General features: G+C 41.9%; 1 protein-coding gene across 1 annotated transcript in view; it reads right to left on the reverse strand.

Moving 5' to 3' along the window:
- The window catches only part of LOC137322520 (neuronal PAS domain-containing protein 2-like), a 112,748-nt gene that overhangs the window by 4,939 nt on the left and 84,378 nt on the right, over positions 1-23,431 (reverse strand). Inside the window, exons 15-19 of the mRNA XM_067985447.1 lie at positions 20,532-20,624; positions 19,606-19,752; positions 10,808-10,933; positions 8,445-8,626; positions 770-862 (exon numbers count right to left, since the gene is read on the reverse strand). Of these exons, the coding sequence (XP_067841548.1) occupies positions 770-862; positions 8,445-8,626; positions 10,808-10,933; positions 19,606-19,752; positions 20,532-20,624 (641 nt within the window). The remainder of the gene's footprint in view (positions 1-769; positions 863-8,444; positions 8,627-10,807; positions 10,934-19,605; positions 19,753-20,531; positions 20,625-23,431) is intronic.

Here is a 23,431-nt window from a genome sequence, read left to right on the forward strand (position 1 = left end):
TGTCTGATCCCTCCTATTTCTGAACAATTCTTTACTCTACTTCTATTTGTCCCTCCCAGTCCTCTGTGCACCTTGTTTCTCCTCTGTAATGTTTCATCCTGGTGCTCATCCCTCTGCCAAATTAGTTTAAACCCTCCCCCACGGCACTAGTAACCTCCCCGTGAGGACATTGGTCCCAGATCTGTTGAGGTGCAACCTGTCCATCTTGAACAGATCCCTCCTGTCTCAGAACTGGTCCCAATGCCCCAGGAATCTGAAGCCCTCTCTCCTGCACCATTGCTCCAGCCACGCATTAACCTGTCTTATCTTCCTATTTCTGCACTCACTAGCATGTGGCACTGGGAGTAATCCAGAGATTACTACCTTTGAGGTCCTGCTTTTTCACTTCCTCCCTAGCTCCTTTACTGGAAGAAGAAGATACAATAGGCCCCTTTGTGGTGCATTCTGGTGCAAAACACACAGCAGTACAAAAATATTTTATTTTCTAGCACTGGGTTGCTCTAAATTAATATACATTAATTTCTATAAGCAGAAATCATTTACTACCAGCATCAGTTTTCAATTTCTCCTTCATATAGATATTTTTCATTCAAAATCAAATTAGAGATTGCTATAAATATTGAAGTTCAACCTTATTATACTTTTTGGTTACACAAATATCTTTCAATCCAAACCAAATAGTCACATATGAAAGTTCACAGAGCCATAATGCAGAAAATTTTAGTGACGACAACTGTGGCATTTAAATCCTTAAATACTTTTGACATACTTAGCTTGTTGTCCAGTAGTACTGAATTCTGTGGGTTGTCTAGTGTGACATGTAATGGGCATCATCGGTTGAATGGGTTGACTAAGTAACATTCTTAAAAGGAAAAAGAAAACTGTAAGAAAATACGTCACATTTCCACGTTAATACTCTAAGTCTGTGTGTTAATTTTTCTAGTTTGACTTGGATACGGTTCCTATCTCAAGTGTATTGGATCAACTGAGCGGTGATTAAAAACCCTGCTATATGCACTGCAAATACTGATCAATGCATCATATTCTATGGTATTTTGCCTGGGTACACAAACACAGTTGTATGAGTTGATTAGTTGTGAGATTGGCCAACCTAAAGTAGATGTGATATGTCCGAGGCTAGAGTTAAGACCCATTCACACTGCAGCTAAATTTTTACGGGTTTTGGATCACTGAGTTGCAGTAGGTGAGAGACCACAGGGTGGATTTTCATGTTGGTTATGCCCCATAAATGGGTGTAACCGACCAGAAGCATGGATGGAAATCACTCTGCATTTCCAGACAAATGTACATCTGGTTCGGAAAGTTTCTGCCAGAAATAGTGGGAGCTTTATTTCAATATGTTAAGAACATAAGAAATAGGAGCAGGAGTAGCCCATACAGCCCCTAGAGCCTGCTCCGCCATTCAATAAGATCATGGCTGATCTTCTATCTCAACTCCACTTTCCTGCTCTATCCCCATATCCCTTGATTTCCTTATTGTCCAAAAATCCATCGATCTCAGTCTTGAATATACTGAATGACTGAGCATCCACAGCCCTCTGGGGTAGAGATTTCCAAAGATTCACAATCCTCTGAGTGAAGAAATTTTTCCTCATCTTGGTCCTAAACAAAGGAAACTACGAAAGTATGAGGAGTGAGTTGGCTCTGATAGATTGGGAAGCTTCATTAAAAGGCATGACGGTGGATAGACAATGGCTAACATTTAAGGAACAAATGCATGAATTGCAACAATTATACATTCCTTTCTGGCGCAAAAACATAAAAGGAAAAGCGGCCCAACCATGGCTAACAAAAGAAATTAAGGATAGTATTAGATCCAAAGAGGAGTCATATAAAGTTGCCAGAAAAAGTAGCAAGCCTGAGGATTGGGAGCAGTTTAGAATTCAGCAAAAAAGGACCAAGAGATTGATTAAGAGGGGAAAAATAGAGTATGAGAGTAAACTTGCAAGGAACATAAAAGTGGACTGTAAAAGCTTCTACAAGTATGTAAGAAAAAGATTAGTGAAGACAAATGTAGGTCCCTTACAGTCAGAAATGGGATAATTTATAATGGGGAACAAGGAAATGGCAGAGCAATTAAACAAATACTTTGGTTCTGTCTTCACGGAAGAGGACACAAATAACTTCCCAGAAATGCTAGGGAACCAAGGGACTAGTGAGAAGGAGGAATTAAAGGAAATTAGTATTAGTAAAAAAGATAGTGCTGGAGAAATTAATGGGACTGAAAGCCGATAAATCCCCAGGGCCTGATAATCTGCATCCCAGAGTACTAAAAGAGGTAGCCTTGGAAATAGTGGATGCATTAGTTGTCATCTTCCAAAATTCGATAGATTATGGAACAGTTACTGCAAATTGGAGAGTGGCAAATGTGACCTCACTATTTAAAAAAGGAGGGAGAGAGAAAACAGGGAACTACAGACCGGTTAGCCTAAAATCAGTAGTAGGGAAAATGCTGGTCTATTATAAAGGATGTGATAACAGGATACTTAGAAAATATCAATGGGATTAGACAAAGTCAACATGGATTTATGAAAGGGAAATCATGTTTGACAAACCTACTGGAGTTTTTTGAGGATGTAACTGGTAGAATAGATAAGGGAGAACCAGTGGATGTGGTTAATTTGGATTTTCAGAAGGCCTTTGATGAAGTCCCACATAAGAGGTTAGTGTGCAAAATTAAAGCACATGGGATTGGGGGGAATATACTGGCATGGATTGAAAATTGATTAATAGACAGGAAACAGAGAGTAGGAATAAATGGGTCTTTTTCGGGGTGGCAGGCAGTGACTAGTGGGGTACCGCAGAGATCAGTGCTTGGGCCACTGCTAGTCACAATATATATCAATGATTTGGATGAGGGAACCAAATGTAATATTTCCAAGTTTGCTGATGACACAAAACTAGGTGGGATTGAGAGTTGTGAGGAGGATGCAAAGAGGCTTCAAGGCGATTTAGACAAGTTGAGTGAGTGGGCAACTACATGGCAGATGCAGTATAATGTGGATAAATATGAAGTTATCCACTTCGGAAGGAAAAACAGAAAGGCAGAGTATTACTTAAATGGTGATAGATTGGGGAATGTTGATGCATAAAGGGACCCGGGCATCCTTGTACACCAGTCACTGAAAGCAAATATACAGGTGCAGCAAGCAGTTAGGAAGGCAAATGGTATGTAGGCCTTCATTGCAAGAGGATTTGAGTATAGGAGCAAGGATGTCTTACTGCAGTTATACAGGGCCTTGGTGATACCACACCTGGAGCAGTTTTGGTCTCCTTACCCAAGAAAGGATAAACTTACCATAGAGGGAGTGCAGCGAAGGTTCACCAGACTGATTCCTGGGATGGCAGGACTGTCGTATGAGGAGAGATTGGGTCGACTCGGCCTGTATTCACTCGAGTTTAGAAGAATGAGAGGGATCTCAATGAAACATATAAAATTCTGACAGGGCTAGACAGACTGGATGCAGGGAGGATGTTTCCTCTGGCTGGGGGGTCCAGAATGAGGGGTCACAGTCTCAGGATACGGGGTAGGACATTTAGGACTGAGATGAGGAGAAATTTCTTCACTCAGAGGGTAGTGAACCTGTGGAATTCTCTACCACAGAAGCCTGTGGAGGCCAAGTCACTGAATATATTTAAGAAGGAGCTAGATAGATTTCTAGACACAAAAGGCATCAAGGGGTATGGGGAGAGAACGGGAATATGGCAATGAGATAGGGGATCAGCCATGATCATATTGAATGGCGGAGCAGGCTCGAAGGGCCGAATGGCCTACTCCTGCTCCTATTTTCTATGTTTCTATGTTTCTAAATGGCTAACCCTTTCACTTGAGACTATGAAACAGCCTCGCAGGATTTACTGTATCAAACCCTCTAAGAATTTTTTACATTTCAATGAGATCACCTCTCATTCTTCTAAACTCCAGTGAATATAGGTCCATTCTACTCAATCTCTCCTCATGGGACAACTCTCTCATCCCAGGAATTAGTCCAGTGAACCTTTGTTGCACCGCCTCTAGGCAAGTATATCCTTCCTTAGGTAGGGAGACTAAAACCGTACACAATACACCAGATGTGGTTACACCAGAGCCCTATATAATTATAGCAAGACCTCCTTACTCTTATATTCCAAACCCCTTGCATTAAAGGCTAACACACCATTTGCCTTCCTAATTGCTTGCTGCACCTGCATGCTAACTTTCTATGAATCCCTCTGACTACCAATGTTTCTTAGTCTCTCACCTTTTAAAAAATATTCTGCTTTTCTATTCTTCCTACCAAAGTGGATAATTTCACACTTCCCCACATTATACTCCATCTGCCACCTTTTCGCGCACCTGTCTATGTCCCTTTGCAGCCTCCTCACAGTTTACTTTCCCACCTAGCTTTGTATCGTCAGCAAACTCCGATACATTACACTCGGTCCCCTCGTCTAAGTCATTGATATATATTATAAATAGCTAAGGCCCAAGCACTGATCCTTGCAGCACCCCACTAGTTATAACCCACCAACCCGAAAATGACCCGTTTATTCCTACTCTCTGTTTTCTGTTCGTTAACCAATCCTCAATCCATGCAAATATATTTACCCCGAACCCCATGAGCCTTAATCTTGTATAACAACCTCTTGTGTGGCACCTTATCGAATGTCTTTTGAAAATCCAAATATACTACATCCACTGATTCTCCTTTATCTACCCTGCTAGTTACACCCTCAAAAAACGTTAATAGATTTGTCAAACACGATTTCCCTTTCGTAAGACCATATTGTCTCTGCCTAAGCATATTATGATTTTCTAAGTGCCCTGTTACGACATCCTTAATAATAGCATTTTCCCTAATACTGATGCCAGGCTAACTGGTCTACAGTTCCTTGTTTTCTCTCTCTTTCCTTTCTTGAATAACGGGGTTACATTTGCTACCTTCCCATCCACCGTTCTAGAATCTAGGGAATTCTGGAAGATCAAAACCAATGCATCCACTATCTCCGCAGCCACGTCTTTTAAAACCCAAGGATGTAGGCCATCAGGTCCAGGGGATTTGTCAACATTTAGTTCCATTAATTTCCCCAATATTTTTTATTTACTAATCTTAATTACTTTAAGTTCCTCCCTCTCATTAGACCCTTGGTTCCCCACTATTTCTGGTATTTTTTTGTGTCTTCTACTCTAAAGACAGATATAAAATATCTGTTTAACGTCTATGCCATTTCCTTATTCCCCATTATAATTTCTCGTGTCTCTGCCTTTAAGGGACCCATATTTCCTTTCGCTAATTTCTTCCTTTTTACATACTTGTAGAAGCTCTTACAATCTGTTTTTATATTTCTTGATAGTTTACTCTCATTCTATTTTCTCCCTCTTTATTAATTTCTTTGTCATCCTTTGCTGATTTCTAAAACCCTCCCAATCCTCAGGCTTACTACTCTTTTTGGCAGCATTGTAAGCCTCTTCTTTTAATCTAATACTATCCTTCACTTCTCTAGTTAGCCAAGGTTGGATTACTTTTCCCGTGGTGTTTTTATTCCTCTAGGGAATGTACATTCATTGAGATTTATGAATTATTTCTTTAAACGTTCACCATTGCTTATCTACTGTCATATCTTTTAATCTAATTTCCCAATCTACTTTAGCCAACTTGCCCCTCATAACTACGTAATTGGCTTTGTTTAAATTTAAGACTTAAGACTAGTTTCGGACTTAACTACATCACTCTCAAACTCAATATGAAATTCTATCATATTATGATCACTCTTCCCCAGAGTGTAGCAGAGGTAACATCGGTAGAATGCAGATGCTATTTCCTGGATTTTACACCCGAAATAGACTGATTCATAATTTCATTCACATAATTTAGGCATCCAGGGCTGTGTCTTTGAATACAAACTTATTTAATCTGCAACTGTAATGTCAGCTTTTCAAATCTTTCAACTGTTTTTTCTGGGACCAACTCTGGCTGGAGAGAGTTTGTGGCATGGGTTTTGGCATTTCAATTTCTTTGCTACCAATCTGTTAATTAGGATAATGGATGTTTGTATGGGAATCCCTCTTATGCAAGTGTAAGCTAGATTCAATTGTAGCACTTCTGCCTCTGTGTCAGAAGTTATGGGTTCAAGCCCCAATCCAGAGTTGAACATAATAATCTTAAATTATTCTCTAATAAATTTGAATTCTTTACTGATTTATGTTCATTATTCCCTCACAAACCTTTTGCAAAATATAGTAAGTAATCAAAAGAACCACACAAAGAGATTGCTCATTCTACATGCTGGTTTTATCATGCACTCATTCAATACTTGCAAGCTGAAGGATAATTTGGGGCATCAGGTAAGAGTAGTTCACGGAAATAAATGATGTACGCACCTTTTCCCCTGTGAGCATTTTCAAACATTTGAGTCCAGCATTGTTAACAGCAGCCAACTACAGTTTTTCCTGATAAAAATCAGCAGAACTAATAACCAGTCTGCATAACAACAGCAAGTGCCCTGCTGACTTTTGATATGACAACTGCTACTGAAAACAATACCATAATACTGCAGCATGTGGCAACAAATCAGATTTAATTTACATTGCTAAAAATAACTGCTACATGTTTTATAAAGATAATGGACAGGTGGCAGAGATTACAAAGAAAATCCTATCTTGGGATTCAAATGACAATAAGCTACTCATGGGATTTTTCTTGTAGTTTCTCCCTAATCGTGATTCTCTATAAAACTTTCCTCTTAAAAACAGATAAATGTGTATGCTAAATCTGAACCAAGGATCACAGAATAAAACATTTTGGAATTAAATAAACAGGTTAAAAATTTAACCCTTCAATCAGTTGCCAATGTGAAGAGACAGTCAGACTAAAGCATGAAATTGTGAAGCATAAACATAATCACTTGAACAGACAGTGGTTACAGGTTTGATTTACAGTGGAGCCTGATCTCTAACCACATGTGTGAGAAATTCTGAGTCATCTGCTAATAGGGGATTCTGAATCCAGCATCCAGTTCACTTATCCTTCATATATTCCATGTTAGTTGAACCATGGTATGGAAAAACTGGTTTTTTTAGTTCACTGTACTAAATAGGGTTCATGTAAGTGCAAATAGAATAGGGGGTAAAATGGTGAAACAACTACATGTCATTTTTGTCACATAGGATTGGTGGGATATCAGTTTTGTGGCACATTTGGCAGGGATTACATCATCCTGCTGTAGTATTTTTAACAAATGATTATTTTTCTGTGTTTACCAAACACCATTTCATTTTAAAATGTAAATTAAAAAAAAATAACTTATAGGGTTGGATTTTCCTTTGTGATCCTGCCTCAAATTGGGCAGGAAAATGGGGTATGAGCTCTATCTCTACCTACCCATCCCAACCTCAATTTCCCTACCCGCCCCCCCCCCCCCCCCCCACCACACCCACCTATGCTAGGACTGCTACTGACTGCGCCTTCCCTGACCGCTCCACGTAAATGCCGGTGGGATGAAGCCTCCCTTCCTATTCTCTTCCTGTCTGCCTCTGTTATCATTGCTACCCCGGACTGCCTAGTGGAGGGCGGCAGGCACAGTGTAGCGGCGGTAAAGGTCCTGATTTCTTCCGATGGATGGATAGGGCCTTTCTGCCATGACCTACAATGGCTGCAGCTCTTTCCTTCTTCAGGTCTGTTCTGCCACTTTAAGGTCCCTCTCCGCTTCTTTGGGGGCTGCAGCAGCATCCTTCATGCAGGACTGCTGAATTTCTTTCCGTTGTACTGGTGGGCTCCCACTTGGCAATGAAAATCCTGGTGTGAGCCCACCAGGTATGGTAAATGATGGAGTCGGAGGGTGAGTAGAGCTCCTGCCCCTCTGCTACTCTGTCCCTAAAAATAAAACCCAATTCATATTTTCTGGTCCATAATTTTGGGATAATTGAGGTTAGACTTATAGTGCTGCAAAATGTACACTTTTCTGTTTTAGCCACCCAGTGTGCCAACATCAATCACTGCCAGATGAGATATAGTGCAATCAGATACAGAGTAAAACTCCCTCTACTCTTCCGCAACACCATTCCTTAACTCAAACAGAAAAGAGCACTTCTATTGCACCTGTGAAAGGTCTTCTATTTTCATACCCATCCTTATGGCTTCTCTTAGTGAGATTGGCAACTTTTCCTTAATTTTTGGGCTGATTTGTGCTGTAAGCCTTGACCACTGGAAATCAGGTTGAAACCAGAGACAGAGAGGTGAAGTGATTGAAGCTCTGCTTCCAGAGATAAAAGGGCAGTGTGCTAAATCACTGTCACCCAATCCCCAGATAGTCCCTTTTTAAAAGAATGCTTATCTGATAGATAACTCATGCACATAATGAATATGTTTAAAAAGTTTATTCTTCAAGTATATTTTTAACTACTTATCCATTGATTGTAATTTATGAAATAAAGGTTCAATTACCTTAGTTGCCTATCATGACTGGAGTTAGGACCTGAATGACCAATGGTGCCATCACTCTGAAGTGTCATTGTGGGGGCCTGAGAGAACATCATAGGGCTGCTGAAATGTAATGCCAGGCTACCAGAGGATAGGTTGGGCAGGGAAGTCTGTACGAACTGTCCACCGTGTATCATTTTAGCATCCTATAAAAAAAATTTAAAACACATATAGTCTCATTCAGCAAGAAAATCAAAGTCCAAATATTCTGTTTACCACCATAAAATGTTACATTTAATGTGAAACATATCAGATATTGTGCCAATGTTACTAGGGACCAAGAGATGCAAGTCCTGAAGTTACATGTGGTATGTTTTGCTGGATTTCCACCAATGTGTTTGGAATTGTGCCCACCAATGCTCTGAGAGCTGAATCTGCCAGAGGTTTGTGGGTTGAGAATCCCTACGTGGTCAGTTTTCGGTAAAATATTAAAATGCCTACGTGGCAAAGAAGCAGAATGCAAAATGGTTAGAAAGGGTTAATTAGTTAGTAACTGAGATTGATACAAGTGGCCTGGCCCTCCTGCTGGGCCATATGTTTGCTTAGTCAGCAGGCCTGCATTGTCTTATCAATGATAGGTCTTTGATGTGAGTCAAGGACTGGTCTGAATGTCTCCATGTTTATGGCAGATCAATATAGGTAACGAGCTTAGCCAAAGTTGAAAGACATTCCAGGTTGGGAGATAAGGAACAGAAGGAACAGGGAAGAACATTCCAAGTTGGAAAGTGAGGAAGTTATCCCCTTTGATGTCTAACAGCAGCATGATCAGCACATGGACGATTTATGATTGGCCGGAAATAATGTAACCTCGCATGGCAACCTATGCCCGGCTTATGATTGGTGTTGACCCTCGTTAAGTATGTTCCAACCCTATTGATTTGTATAAAAACGTGTGGATTTCTGTATGTTGTTGTTCTTGCTCTGCCAGCATAGAGGGACTCTATCAGGAGTCCAAATCAATGCTGCAGACTAAGAACCCTGCTATTAAAGATGTGTTGAACTTTAAAATGTATTCGACTTCAGTTATTACTGAACCAGACTGAGGGGAAAGAATCCGGATCGTCACTGTCAGCTCATTTCATATCCATTACGTAGAATTACACGTAGAATTTTTACAGCACAGAAACAGGCCATTCGGACCAACTGGTCTATGCCGGTGTTTATGCTCCACAAGAGCCTCCTCCCACCTTACTTCATCTCATCCTATCGTCATATCCTCCTATTCCATTCTCCTTCATGTACTTATCTAGCTTCCCCTTAAATGCATTTATACTATTCGCCTCAACCACTCTATGTGGTAGCGAGTTCCACCAGAGGATCTCCAGCGCATGTCCTGTGTAAAATGGTAGTAATGTTCAATGAACGCTTGAATATTAGATTGCGGCCTTAAAAAGACGGGTTTGGCTGCAAGTTGCAGCAACATGCTGAGGGCCAAACATGCAAGTAGAAAAGTTCACTGTAATATAGCTGCATTGGATGGCTCCTGTCATTTTATCCTACTTTTCAAGAATGTCTTCCATTGAAGGATCAGGCACAGACTGTCAAAAAAGGAATAAGGACAATGCAAGGAGATGCAAAAGAAGAGTTCACGATTTCAGTGAGATAGACCTTTAAACTCTTGTCGAGTTGATGGTTGCTCGGTCTGCATGACAGGAAGGCTCAAAAAAATGTTTCCCTTGTCATGTGAAGATTGGTAGCAACAGCACTGAGTGCCAACTCTCTCATCTCCAGAACTACAAACCAGTATCACAAAAGTTCAATGACCTGACCAGGGCAGGCAAGGTAACACACTGGCTACTCTCCCTTTTCTTCCTTGGATACCCTGGTCACGAGCATACTCTAAAATTAAAAGCTGTACAACTAATCCTTCATAATGCACTCTGGTTAAAGAGGGCACAAACTAGGGATCTTACAATACGTGTAGCCATCTCATCTAACAGCATTTACTTGCATGCATATCCTTTTACCTCTTGTTTTCCTCTTCTTCCTTGAATGGAAAATTCCTTCTGTGCTCTATGTGTAGCAAAATCATAAATGCATTTGGGGTTTACAGTTTTGTTGCAATTGGAGCAGAAAAGAAATCTTCAACCTTTGTTTTGTTCAGCCCTATCTTATCACTTATCTCCCAGTTCCCATTCCTAATGAAGAGTCTATACCTGAAACGTTAACCTGTCTTTTCTCTTTATAGATGACGATGGACCTACAATGTATTTCCAGCATTTTTTGTTTTTACGTCAGAAACCTAGCAATTTAGCTGGTTTGAGAGTATACTTGGTTCCCTTTGAATCTGCTGTATAGACACCAGCTTATGTTGATCCTATTGGTACCTGTATCTGTTTATTGGGAAGAGCCTGGTCTTGCACAATAAGACCCATTTGCTGCTGCTTCGGCTGTTGTGGCTCTTGATGCTGTAATGGACTGAAGCTGATTGACACTGGTTGCTGTAGGAATAACTGAGAGAGAGAAAAGTAAGTTTAGAAAAAAAGATTTTCAACCATGTCAGTGACATTCAGATCTTCAATTACATTCTCACATAAAATTTATTAGTATTTACAGCACAGAAACATGCCATTTGGCCCAACTGGTCTGTGCTGGTGTTTATGCTCGACACGAGCCTCCTTCATCTAACCCTATCTGCATATCCTTCTATTCCTTTCTCCCTCACGTATTTATCTAGTTTCCTCTTAAAGGCATCTATGCTATTCGCCTCAACTACTACATGTGGTAGCAAGTTCCACATTCTGACCACTCTCTGGGTAAAGAAGTTTCTCCTGAATTCTTTATTGGATTTATTAGTAACTATCTTATATTCATGACTCCTAGTTTTGGACTTCTGTTTGAATATTAACAGCTGGTGAGTTTTTGAGGGACAGAATACACTACAGGGGTGATTCTGTGACCCTGCACTCTTTGTGGAAGCTTCCTTGCAGGGAGAGTGGGTCAGAGACAGGCTACAACATTGTAGTCACAGTTCTCTGACTCTTTTTGTGCATCTCCCCACTGAGAGCATAGGATTGTAGAACATTTCTTAAACAGCTATCTGATAGTATTTTTATTCCTGAGTCAAACTTTGATTACTAAAATGTATTCCATGTTTAATACAATCTTATAATTTTTTTATATTTGAAGCATTTTACTTTGAAATATGGACTTTGCCTGATGTCTGTGGCATTACATCAAACTACAAATGTGCTCATATGTTACAATTTTATTTTCATCTCACAGAATGACTGTTTTTTGAAAACTGCTTTAGAAGTGCTGCAGTATAATATCAAACTGAAACAATTCACTTTGCTGACAATAAAGTGGCTGTAGAACTGTATCACTCTAATATCTGCACCAACAACTGCAGCCATTGTGGGAGCAGCATCAGCACCAGAACGGAAGTAGTTCAAGGAAAAGAGCCATCACCACCTTCTGAGGGAAACCAGGGATGAGCAAAAAAATGCATCCTTGCCAGCGTTGTCTATATCCTGAGAACGAATTTGAAAAAAAATCTGGAGCACTGGGAGAATTCAGAGGTCACAACATTCTCAGTGCCTCAGAGACAAAGTATCACTGCCCACAGGCTGAAATGTCATAAAAGAGCATTTTACTCCACATCAGAGCTATAATGGCAGAAGGAAAAACTAGAATGGGAAGAGGAACAAACTTTGTTACAAAGGAAGTTTGTGCCCTTTATTGCTCTTCAGCCTTGGCTCAGTGAAAGCACTCTCCCCTCTGAGTCAGAAGGTTGTGGGTTCAAGTCCTACTCCAAAGACTTGTGTAAGGAATCTTACAACACCAGGTTATAGTCCAACAATTTTATTTTAAAATCACAAGCTTTCCAAAGACTTGAGCACATAATACAGGCTGACACTCCAGTGCAGTACTGAAGGAGTGCTGCGCTGTCCGAGGTGCCATCTTTCGGATGAGACGTTAAACCTCTGTCTGCCCTCTCAGGTGGACGTAAAAGACCCCATGGCACTATTTCGAAGAACAGCAGGGGAGTACTCCCCTAAGTCCTGGCCAATATTTATCCCTTAACCAACTTTACTAAGAACAAATTATCTGGTCATTATCACATTGCTGTTTGTGGAAGCTTGCTGTGCGCAAATTGGCTGCCACGTCTCCTACATTACAGCAGTGATTACATTTCAAAAGTACTTCATTGGCTGTAAAGCGCTTTGGGACATCCAGAGGTTGTTAAAGGTGCTATATAAATGCAAGTCTTTTTTTCTTTTTAATATAGGAACAGGCAGTGCTAAATATATTGACTGTTAAAAGAAATACAGATTATCAGATGCAGAATACCCATTAAAGTTCAAATAAGCTATGGCACCATAACTTCAACTCGAAAGTGACCTGTTGCACACCCATTAGGGCAAATGACTAAACTAATTTAATAGTAATTGGGTTGCTACAACACTACAGGGATCAACAATTATGCTTGTCAAAAGCACAGGACCTAGTATGCTTTGATTTTTGCCCTTACAAGTCAGATGGGATAGTAATTTTCATTATATTTTTGTATGGTCAGATTCTAGCCTCTTAGGTGGAACATTTGCTCTGTGCACCATGGGTAACAGAATCATAAACCTGTTCTTTTTAAACAAGTTTACAATTTCATAATACATAGTGCACAGAGAAATTTTCCCCCTCAGTAAAAATGAAACCTTCCGTTGTGTTTCTGCACACCACCACCTAATGATTGGAATCTGGAACTACAATAACGTAACTAAATTCAATAGACGTTCATCACAGTGCCGCCCAGTGAAAAGCACCATATATTACATGAATTACAACCAAACAGAATTATTTTTTCCCATTGAAAAAAGGAGGAAAAATAAAGGGAAGTTTAAAATCAAAGTAAAAACAATAAGCAACAGGTAAATAAAATAAAATCGCTGGTTCTGATAACCACAGGAAAATTAGTGGTTTACTTGCAACTACAGACTGGTGACTTAAATCTGGGCCAGTAATTTATACTACACACTGGTCCTGAACAAGTATTATTTTGATTGATTATTTCTGTTGGATTGGAGAACATCTAAATTCCCAGGTAAGCTCTCAGCTACCTAAATAAAAGGACGAGCGAAAGAGGTGATTTTCACCCTACCTGCTCTGCGGAAACTGGGCGGGCAGGCAGTTAAAATCAGCCAGCTGATTTATCTGCTGATGCCGTGCCCCAATCCTGCTATCTTCAATTTTAATCTGATCTTCTAATCAAGCGCAAGGACACCCGCCTGAAGTCGGCGGGGTCCATCTTTAAATATGCAGATCAGGGTCCGATGAAGTCATCAGGCCTCTAGTGCCATTTTAACTATGGCCTGAGCGGGGAAGCCGTTGTGGCTTTTCCGTGAAGTAAAGATAGCAGGAAGTGGATCTGGGGCCGGAAGAAACCCAGACAGATACGTTTATTTACTTTCCTTGTGGGGCAAGGAGCGGCAGGAGAGCCACAAGGAAAGTTTCGGGGGTTGATTTTAGGATGGCCGAGCGGGTGCGTTCATGGCGGGGGGGGCTCCGAAAATTCAGGAATCCTGGGGCGGGTCTGGATTCCAGCTCCAACCCGCCCACTTCCGGATTCCCCAATGACGCGCTTAGATGCGTGCGCAGCCCCCGCATGCGGGATTCCCACCAGCAATTAAAGCCGGTGGGATCCCACTTAAGGCAATTATTTTGATAGTTCAGGTCGTTTGCAGACCTACTTGGGAGGATATTTTAGGAGGGGTAGGATTTTCAGGTCAACTGAGCGTGTTTCCCGTGCTGGGGGAAACACTCCAAGTTGAAACAGGCATGTTGCAGCCACCAGTCTGTGGGAGCTGCAAAGGTCCATTTGACAGGTGGGGGGGAGGGGGGTGGGGAGACCCTCACTCATTGCAGGAGGCCACTCTGTCACTTTGGACAAAGTTTGGCCTCCATCACCCTCCTCCTAACACTAAAATTCACCAACTTTCAACCTCAACCCCGGCGTGCAGACACATGTACCTACCTTGCGGACCCCTTCAAACGTACATCTTCCTGATGGGGGCCGCCATAGCTGCAGTCATGACCTCCTTGGAGGACGAACAGCATCACCAGCCTCGCCGGCCATGCCGTCCACCTCTGACACGTGGAGCTCCACAACAGTGCTGTGACACATCCACCTGCACAGCAGGAGGGAGGGCAACCGCAGAGAGAGATGCGTCGCAGAGGGCACTACCCTCGCCACAGGGTCTACAGACCGAGGCTCAGCTTCCTGGACCTCTCTGAGGAGCAGTGCACACGGAGGCTCAGAGTCACTCGACATATAGCCGTGGACATCTGTAGCCTCCTTCATGCCGAGCTGCTCCCGGCTGGCCCGAGCACCATCTTCTTACCTGTCGCTGTCAAAGTCACCAGTGCCCTCAACAACTTCTCCTACGGATCCTTCCAGGGTGCCACCGGGTACATCGCCGGCCTCTCTAAGTCGTCTGCACAAAAGAGCCCTGCAAATACACCTGTACCCACTCTGCAGTGACACAATGGGTGGCATCAGGTGTGGGTCTTCATGGTGATCCTCAGGAAAAGGAATTATTGCACAAACCAGACAAGATTTGCTAAGACGTGGCAGTAGCAGTGATAACAAATTTTAATGTGCTTTGTAAAACAAACAAAAGTAAATCAAAAACATGACATTCTGTCATACACCCTTATGCATCCCCTTTGTGCTCACAAAACCGTAGCCTTACGTTTACGGGAACCCCTACATGGTGCTACCCCTGTGGCTTCAGCAGAGGTAGTGGCAGGTTGCTCTTGTCCATGCCCTGACTGTGCAGGGGCAGACTCGGCCACCTGGAGGGGAGGCAGCATTGCAGGTACTGGTTGAGAGGGGGGCAACGGGCGAGACGTGGAAGCGCTTTGAGTGGCATCCCCACTTCCATGTCCCCTTTCACCATCATCCCTCTCCTGGCCCAGGCCCACATCACTCCTTCCACCCTGCTGGACGACAGTTTCGAGGACCTGTGTGAAGCCTTGTAAGGCCAGTTGTAATGTATCTGTCAGCCTGTTTAAGGCGGCAGAATGTTGCTCACCCTGAATCCGAACGGCCATTGTCAGGGCCTGAATGGACTCATTGTTGAGCCGTGCTTGAAGCTCGATGGAGGCTAGCCTTTCCTCCATCGCAGACATTCCCGCACCTACCCGCGACACTATCTCAGAGATGCCTTCACGTCCCTGTGACAGTATCTTGGAGATACCCTCCTGTACCTGTGCCACCATTCCACTCATGCAGGAGTTGGACTCCTCCATCCTCTGCGCGATTGTGGAGAGGCGTGATTGAGTGATGGTTGCATAGTGACCCGCTGCATGCATTGGTGTGGGTGGGGGTGAGCGTGAGGGAGATGCATGGGAGGGTGCGTTTGAGAAACAGCCATGAGATTGTATGAGGATTGGGTTGCGTGGTAGTGTTTGACTGGGAACTTGGGTGGTAAGTAAGTGCAGGCAAGGTGAGGATGATGGTTGAGTGGATGTGAGGAGTGATGCGAGAGCATTGTGCTGGCAGTGCAGAAGGAGTTGTGTGGTGGTGGAGGTGATGGGGAAGACGGAGTGTGGGAGAATGCGTAAGTATACTCACTTTGGCTGACCTGGTTAGGTCATTAAAGCACTTCCTGCACTGGACCCAGGTTCGGCACACATTGCTGCTGCTGCTGCTGACCTCCTCGGCCACATTGAGCCAGGCCTTCTTGGTGGCAGAGGGAGGCCACCTCCTCCCATCAGATGAAAAAAAAAATTCCCTTCTCCTCCTCACCCCATCGAGCAGCACCTGGAGTGAGGAGTCAGAGAACCTTGGAGCAGCCTTGCCTCTGGCCTGCTCCATGCTCCAAAAATGGTTCTTTGCTGCAGGAGGAGCATTGGAGGACTGCCCCTTTAAATAGGGCTCCTCCTGCTGACAGCCTGTGATGCGGGTGCGCTGCGCAGGTCTAGAACGGGAAACCCGGAGGCCAAGGTAAGTATCTTCAATTAGGCTGCGATCGCGTGCAGAGCATCCCGATTTCACTGGGCGCGTTACCCACGCGCCCACTCGACCCCCCGCTGCCAACCCGCCTCCCTCCTAATATCGGGCCTAGGTCTCCCCTGCCACAGGATCCCCCCTTCTCTTCAGTGGAACGCTCCTGAAACCCCCTCCCAACGACTTGTCTTCTTGCTGGCGGCCTCCTGTCACCTGAAATTCTGCTCCCGCCCGCCGCCCAACTGCCGCCTCCCAACAGTTTTAGGTGGGCAGCTGACCATCGGCATGTTAAAATCGCCCAGACTTCATGACGCCGAAGGATTTGGCACTTGTCTTGCCACCCCGTCTGCCCGATTCCTACTCCTGGTTAAAATCTGGGCAAAACTAATGGAAATTAGTTTTGGAATGTGATGATGTCAGATTTCAGCAGGACTAGCCCCAGTTCTAAACACCCACCAAAATCTTTGCCAATATTACACAATAGGTATTTATAAACAACACAGGCCTGTGGCTTCCCTTGGGGTCTTTTCCTACTACAATATCAGCTTGGTTCATTGGTAGCCTCAGTCAGAAAGTTATGGGTTAAAGCCCCACTACAAGACTTGAGATCATAGTCTAGACCTACACTTCAATATAGTACTAAAGGAATGCTACACTGTTGGCAATGTTGTCTTTTGGATGAGTTGTTGAACCAAGGGCCTGCCTATCTATTCAGATGGATGTAAAAAGTCCCATGGCACTGTTTGAAGGTGCGTTTTCCCAGTATCCTGGCCGACATTTATTCCTCAACACCAAATAAACCCAGATCAAATGCTCATTTATCTCAATGCTGTGTGTGCAAATTGACTGCTGCGTTTGCCAGTATAACAGTGAAAACACTTAAAAAATAATTCTCTTGCTGTGCAGTCTTTGGGACGACCCGAAGATGTGAAATGCGCTATATAAATGCAAGTTCGTTCTTTCTGTTGTATCACTGAATATAAAAGATTACGGGAGTTGGAAACAGAGATCATATTTATTTATACACAACATAGGAGTGAAAGCAGATACCTTTGGTTCTCTTAGAAACTGGTCAAATGCACACCTGAATCAGATGCTATCAATAGCGAGGGATGAAATTGTAGTTTCCACCCCCCTAGTATGTTCGGTGGTCTAGAACATCATGTTACTCATGAGACTAGCTGAGAATATGCAAGAAGAAAGAACTTGCATTTACATAGCACCTTTCAAGTCCTCAGAACATCACAAAACACTTTACAGCCAATGAAGTATTTTTGAAATGTAGTCACTATTGTTTTGTAGGCAAATGCAGCAGCCAATTTTATACACAGCAAGGTCTCACAAACAGCAATTATATGAATGACCAATTAATTTGGTTGAAGGATAATGTTGGCCAGGATACCTTCCCGCTCTTCTTTGAATAGTGCCATGAAATCATTTATACCCACCTGAGATGACAGATAGGGTCTCACTTTATCTGGAAGAGGGCACATCTGACAATGCAGCATTCTTAAGTACTCCACTGAAGTGTCAGCCTAGATTATATGCTCAAATCCAGTAGTGGGACTTGAACCCACAACCTTCTAGCTCAGGGGCAAGAGTGCTACTACTGAACCAGGGCTAAAACTTATGGATCAAAAGAGGGTCTTCCTCGTAGTCAGCATTCCAAAAAATATAAATGTTTTGAGTGGTCTATTGGTGTGTTTCAATCTTACTGTCTAATTTTCCCCACCCCCATGACTTGTTTAGTTACAGTTTATCTTATCTGAAAGGTTAATGACTTGCCAGTTTTGTTCCCATGACCAAAGCACCACATATTCTGATGCACAGTTTGCATCTTCATACAGAGTTTTATAATCTGCAAAATCTGAGGTGTGACAGGTGTTTTTCTGGCAACCCAGCATAAACATCCTGAGTGTGACTTTTACATTGCTTTGATCAACACACTAAATTTTACAGTATCTGACCTTTATCCCCAGAAACACAACAACACCAGTTTATCTGAAGTCCCAGCAATAAACTGGTGTTCCTGGAGCAAGAAGTTTCAAGGTCCAACTCTCAGAAATCCAGTGATACACTTTTCTAACATTTCATTTGGTGCTCTTATGCAGTTGATTTCCTGTCTTCCTTATTTTCAACAGAAACAGAATAGTGAGGCACCTGAGAAGGTCCTTACCCACCTCTCATAGGGAAGCTATTCTGTTCTAATGTATTGGTCAAATAGTTATTAATATTATTTTAGTTTCTTTTCCGGGATGTGGACAAAATTGGATCTTGAAGCAGGATCGCACTGAGGTTTCATTGTGCAGATTTTCTGTAGGAAAGGTGGATTAAAAATCCAGCTCAAACATTGAACACTACCTTCTTCAGATACAAAATATAATATAAATAATAATAATATTTACACCAGGTACAATAGCTTATGAACTGGGGAACAACAGTAATCATAAGATATGATCTCCCACATCTTTTCCTGCATCAATACTAATTTAAGACCAAGATTCTTACAAATACCATTAATAAGGTAACATCATGGAGTAGAATTTAGTCTTTAACACGTGGGATGGGCATTAATCATCATCTGGGTGAAGTGCTGAGAGCAAAATTGGTTGGGGGAGGATCATACCGCCATAACTGAGCACACCCGATTGTCCTTCCATTACTGTAAGGTGGGCTCTGTTATGTGAGGGTGATTCCCCCCAAGCATGCTTAATGCCCAGGCCTTAAAGACAAAAATCTACTGCTGATATAGTGAGTTCTTATCGAAATTTGTACTTAGAGGACAGTATAGAAGGAGGTAACCTTGCATTCAATCTGCGATAGATGCAACCAGAGAGGGCTTGATGCATATGCTACATATAAAAGATGGAAAAAAACGATTTCCTATCCTGGTCATTCCTTACTTTTATGATAAATAACTAAGGCACTATCACCCCTTCAAAAAATAAATTAAACCGTTGTAACCAAAAGGAAATAAAAACAATTAGCCATTTAAACTGTTATTTGTGCAACATAAGTAGTGGTCCAATCTTTGACAAAATTAATGCACCCATCTCCATTTTAACTTAATTTACTGCACGGGCAATAATACATTTTGGAACATAAAATTAAACACTGATCCATTCCACCCATTATTCATTTGGCTGTACGTTTTAAGCATTTATTGTGCATTCTCACCTGTAAATTTGAGTCATCCACCATAGATAGTTGTTGTTGGATTTTTTGTAGTTCTTCTTGCTGCCATGTGATGTTTCTTTGGAGGATGCGAGTACGTTGCTCAAGCTGGTCCTTGAGAGACTGAATCACGTCAAACTGTGCTGAGAACTGGTTTGTACAACAATATATGTATTTTCAAAAAATGCTCAACATTAAATTTGATACATTTGTTGTGGACAGTCACGAGTACAAATGTAATTCTAAATCTAAATATAGCTATGGGACAGTCATCTATGTGAGTGAGAAACTTTGGTTCAGAAATATTTATACATAACCACCATTTTCTACCACTAGAGAGTTGTTTAAAGATAACACAGAGGTACAATCTCAAAAGGAGCAGATCATATCTAGGTATTTTTAAATTTTTGGGTCTGCAAGTGTGCAACTCCAGATGATACAGACCCTTTAAGAAGAAAATGGAAATAGAAAATTAAAGGAGTACTGGTGCTCCATTGTACCCTATCACTGAGTGCAAGGACTTTTCAAAATAGGAAGTTTATGATCCTATCCATGCTGTCAGTGAGAGGATCATGTACAGGTTAGGTATTTCCACACAGGAGGGAGAGAAGAAAATCTAAGAGCGAGTCACCACATGGTGTTTGGACATTGATAAGAGGCCAAATAATGGCTTTGGAAGAGATAAGCGAGCACATAACCGACATGCTCTCTCAGATAGGGAACATAACATGATCAAGGGGAGGAATGGGACAAATAACTTTAAAATCAAGCAAGAAAACAAGTAAGAAATATTCAAAAACTAAATTGTACATGCTTGGTTACTTCTTGTTTGTCCTGTGTATCAATTCGGCTGAAAGTTATAAACAAGGTTTAGGGAAATGGAAGAAAATATATTCACACAATTAAAGAAAATGTATTTCTTTTCTAACCTGCGTCATCGATGCTGACTGACTGATTATTGGAGGTTGGGGCAACAACTGCTGCGAAAGGAGATCAATAGATGGCTGTGACATTAAAGAAGACTGCAAAAAAAAACAGGTTAAAATATTTTTGTTTTTCACAAGTAAACAAGAAATGGACCAGTGCAAACCACTGTAACAAAATCTACCTGTTTCATCAAATACAGTAAAGGATTTCCAGTGAAGACAGTTTGTGTCTTAAAAGGAGTACTGGTGCTCCATTGTACTATGTCACTGAGTGGGAAGTGTGGGGAAATATAAATTGGCAGGTAATGACTCTGAAGCAATCAGTAGTGAGCTGACAAATAAATTTAAGATTTTCTTTACAAAAAAGAATAAATTGCAGAGAATAGAAGATTAATAGTTTTGAAACAATGCTTGTTTAGATTTGTAAACTCATTATTCCATACCTGCCACCGTTTTTATTTCACATCACGTAGTTATAGATAGTGACATAGATCATGTATATGTCAACAGTCATAAAAGCAGGAGACTGAAGCCAGGAAAAACATGCCTGCACATTTCTAGATCTACGTACATGAGAAAAATGTGAATTTTGTGAAGGAAAGATTTGCATTTATATAGCATGTCACAATGTCTCTCAATGCTTCACATACGATTGTTATGTATGCAAATAAAGCAGCCATTTTGTGCCCAACTAGATCCCACGAACACCAATGAAATGAATGAATTTGAATACAATGAATTCACAGAAAAATATTGGCCAGACCCTTGGGACAACTTCCTCCTCTTTAAACTGTGCCATAGGGTCTTTAATATTCATTTGAATTACTGGAATCAATACAAACCTCCAACAAGCAGTACTCCCCTCAGTACTGTACTGGACTTTAGGTTTACAATATGAAAAACTCTCGGTATGGGGTTTGAACCAACAACATTTTAACTCAAAGGCAAGACTGCTACTAACTGACACACTTGTAATAAACTAAATAGCCAGGTGGTGAAGGATAGAATACTAGAGCCTGGTCTTCAGTTGCTTCCAAGCCTTTATTTACAGAGATCCACATCACACCGTAGATTAGCTCTCATATAAATGGATACAGGAGAGTTCCCAATTGTTACGCACCACCTGAATACAATTAACACTAATTGATATAAATAACATGGATACAATTTTAACACACTTGTGTTATTGATGTGAGAAATGTCTGGGAAACTGAATTTACCACTTTGAACACCCAGAGCACTCATACCAGGTGAGATGTGGCATAACTGATGCAAAGTAAAGCTTCTGCACTCTGCCCCAACCATATGCTTTAACATTAACCTCAGCAAAACTCCCACTACTGCACCAGTGCTAATTCTTTTCACTTCACACAGCAGCTGCCTTTACGGCTTATTTAGTGCCAAGTTGTGCTGAATTGTGGGCAGTCATACACTAGAGACCTGTGTACACTAGTAACTGAGTTGGTATTGTTCACAACCAACAAAGAGAGAAACCTTGATTCCATCAGTCTGGGTGGATTAGAATTTAGGTCTCAGAGGTGAAAGAACTGTATGCTAACCTGGTGAATCACGCAGCCCTAGTTACTTGTGACTGCACTTATTAATAATAATTATTTGGCATCTTTTTACATTGAAACATCTCACACAATGAATTACCTTTGAAGTGCAGATACTGTTGGTAAATAGACAAATTTAAAAAAAACTCAGTAGGCCATTAAAAAGACAACAGCAGATTGACAAGTGAAGTTTTACTGTTTGATCTCTCCAAACATATTAAGGGAAAGGGCCTGCCACTCAGAAAGTAAGCTGAGCGCTGGAGTTATTTTTATGTCATTTTCCCTTAAAGGACTGTAAAAGGCTTCTGAAGGACACACAGGTTAGTAGAATGGACAGGCAGGTGACATATGGAAGTAATGTGGAGAAGTGTATAGTAATCCATTTTGAGAGGCAAAACAAGGCATGTAAGTATAGATTCAATTGAAAGAAGCTGAAGGATGTGGATGAACAGATAGAGATCTAGGGGTTCAAATGCATGATTCCCTGAAATTGCAGGCAGATAAAGCCATAAAAAGGCCAATAAGGTTTTGGGGTTTATAAATAGGAGCATAGAGTACAACAGCAAAGAGTTTATGACATATTTATACAAGCCACAGTTGGAGTACTGTGTGCAGTTTTGGGTGTCCCATTATAGAAAGGTTTTCAAAGCCAGACTATATAGAACATTATTTCACCAGGATGACACCAGGGATGAAAAACATGAGATACTGGGAAGATTTCCATTAGAGCAGAAAAGGCTTAGAGGAGAGTTAATGGAAGTTTTGAAAATTAAACCCAGATTTTAACTTGGGGTGGGAATCGGGTGAGTGGGGGCCGAGTTGAGCAGCACTACCCCGACCTCGGCAGCGTGAAGCCTGGGTGATTTTAACTCCTGGGTGTCACCTGCATTAGTAGGAAGCGGCAGCTGGCTGGCGGAAGTGGAATGTTGGGCGGCATGAGGCCACCGGCCGGGCCTAAAGGAAAGGTTCACGGCATTCAGGTAAATTGGGGGGAGGAGGTTTCAGGAGAGTCTCACAATCAGAAAGGGAGGGGAGGCCTAAACTTTCCTTGTGGGGCCCAAAGGAGCACTCCGCCTCCTGGCCCCACAAGGAAAGTAAAATAAGTTTTTTTAAAAACCTAACTCTTTGGGCCTCTTCTGACCCCGACTCTTCTTCCCGTAGTTTCACCTGGCGGGAAAGGCAGTTTCCTTGCTCAGGCCACTAGCCCCGATGATGTTATTGCCGCCTGCTCAGAAGAGCAGATTACAATTGAAGACTGCAGGAGGGGAGTGGATGTTGGCGGGTAAGTCTCCTGGGCAATTTTAATTGCCTGCCCATCTGGTTTCTGCTGGGCAGACCAGGTTAAAA

The sequence above is a fragment of the Heptranchias perlo genome, chromosome 6 (assembly GCF_035084215.1).
Source record: "Heptranchias perlo isolate sHepPer1 chromosome 6, sHepPer1.hap1, whole genome shotgun sequence".
Classification (NCBI taxonomy): Eukaryota; Metazoa; Chordata; class Chondrichthyes; order Hexanchiformes; family Hexanchidae; genus Heptranchias; species Heptranchias perlo.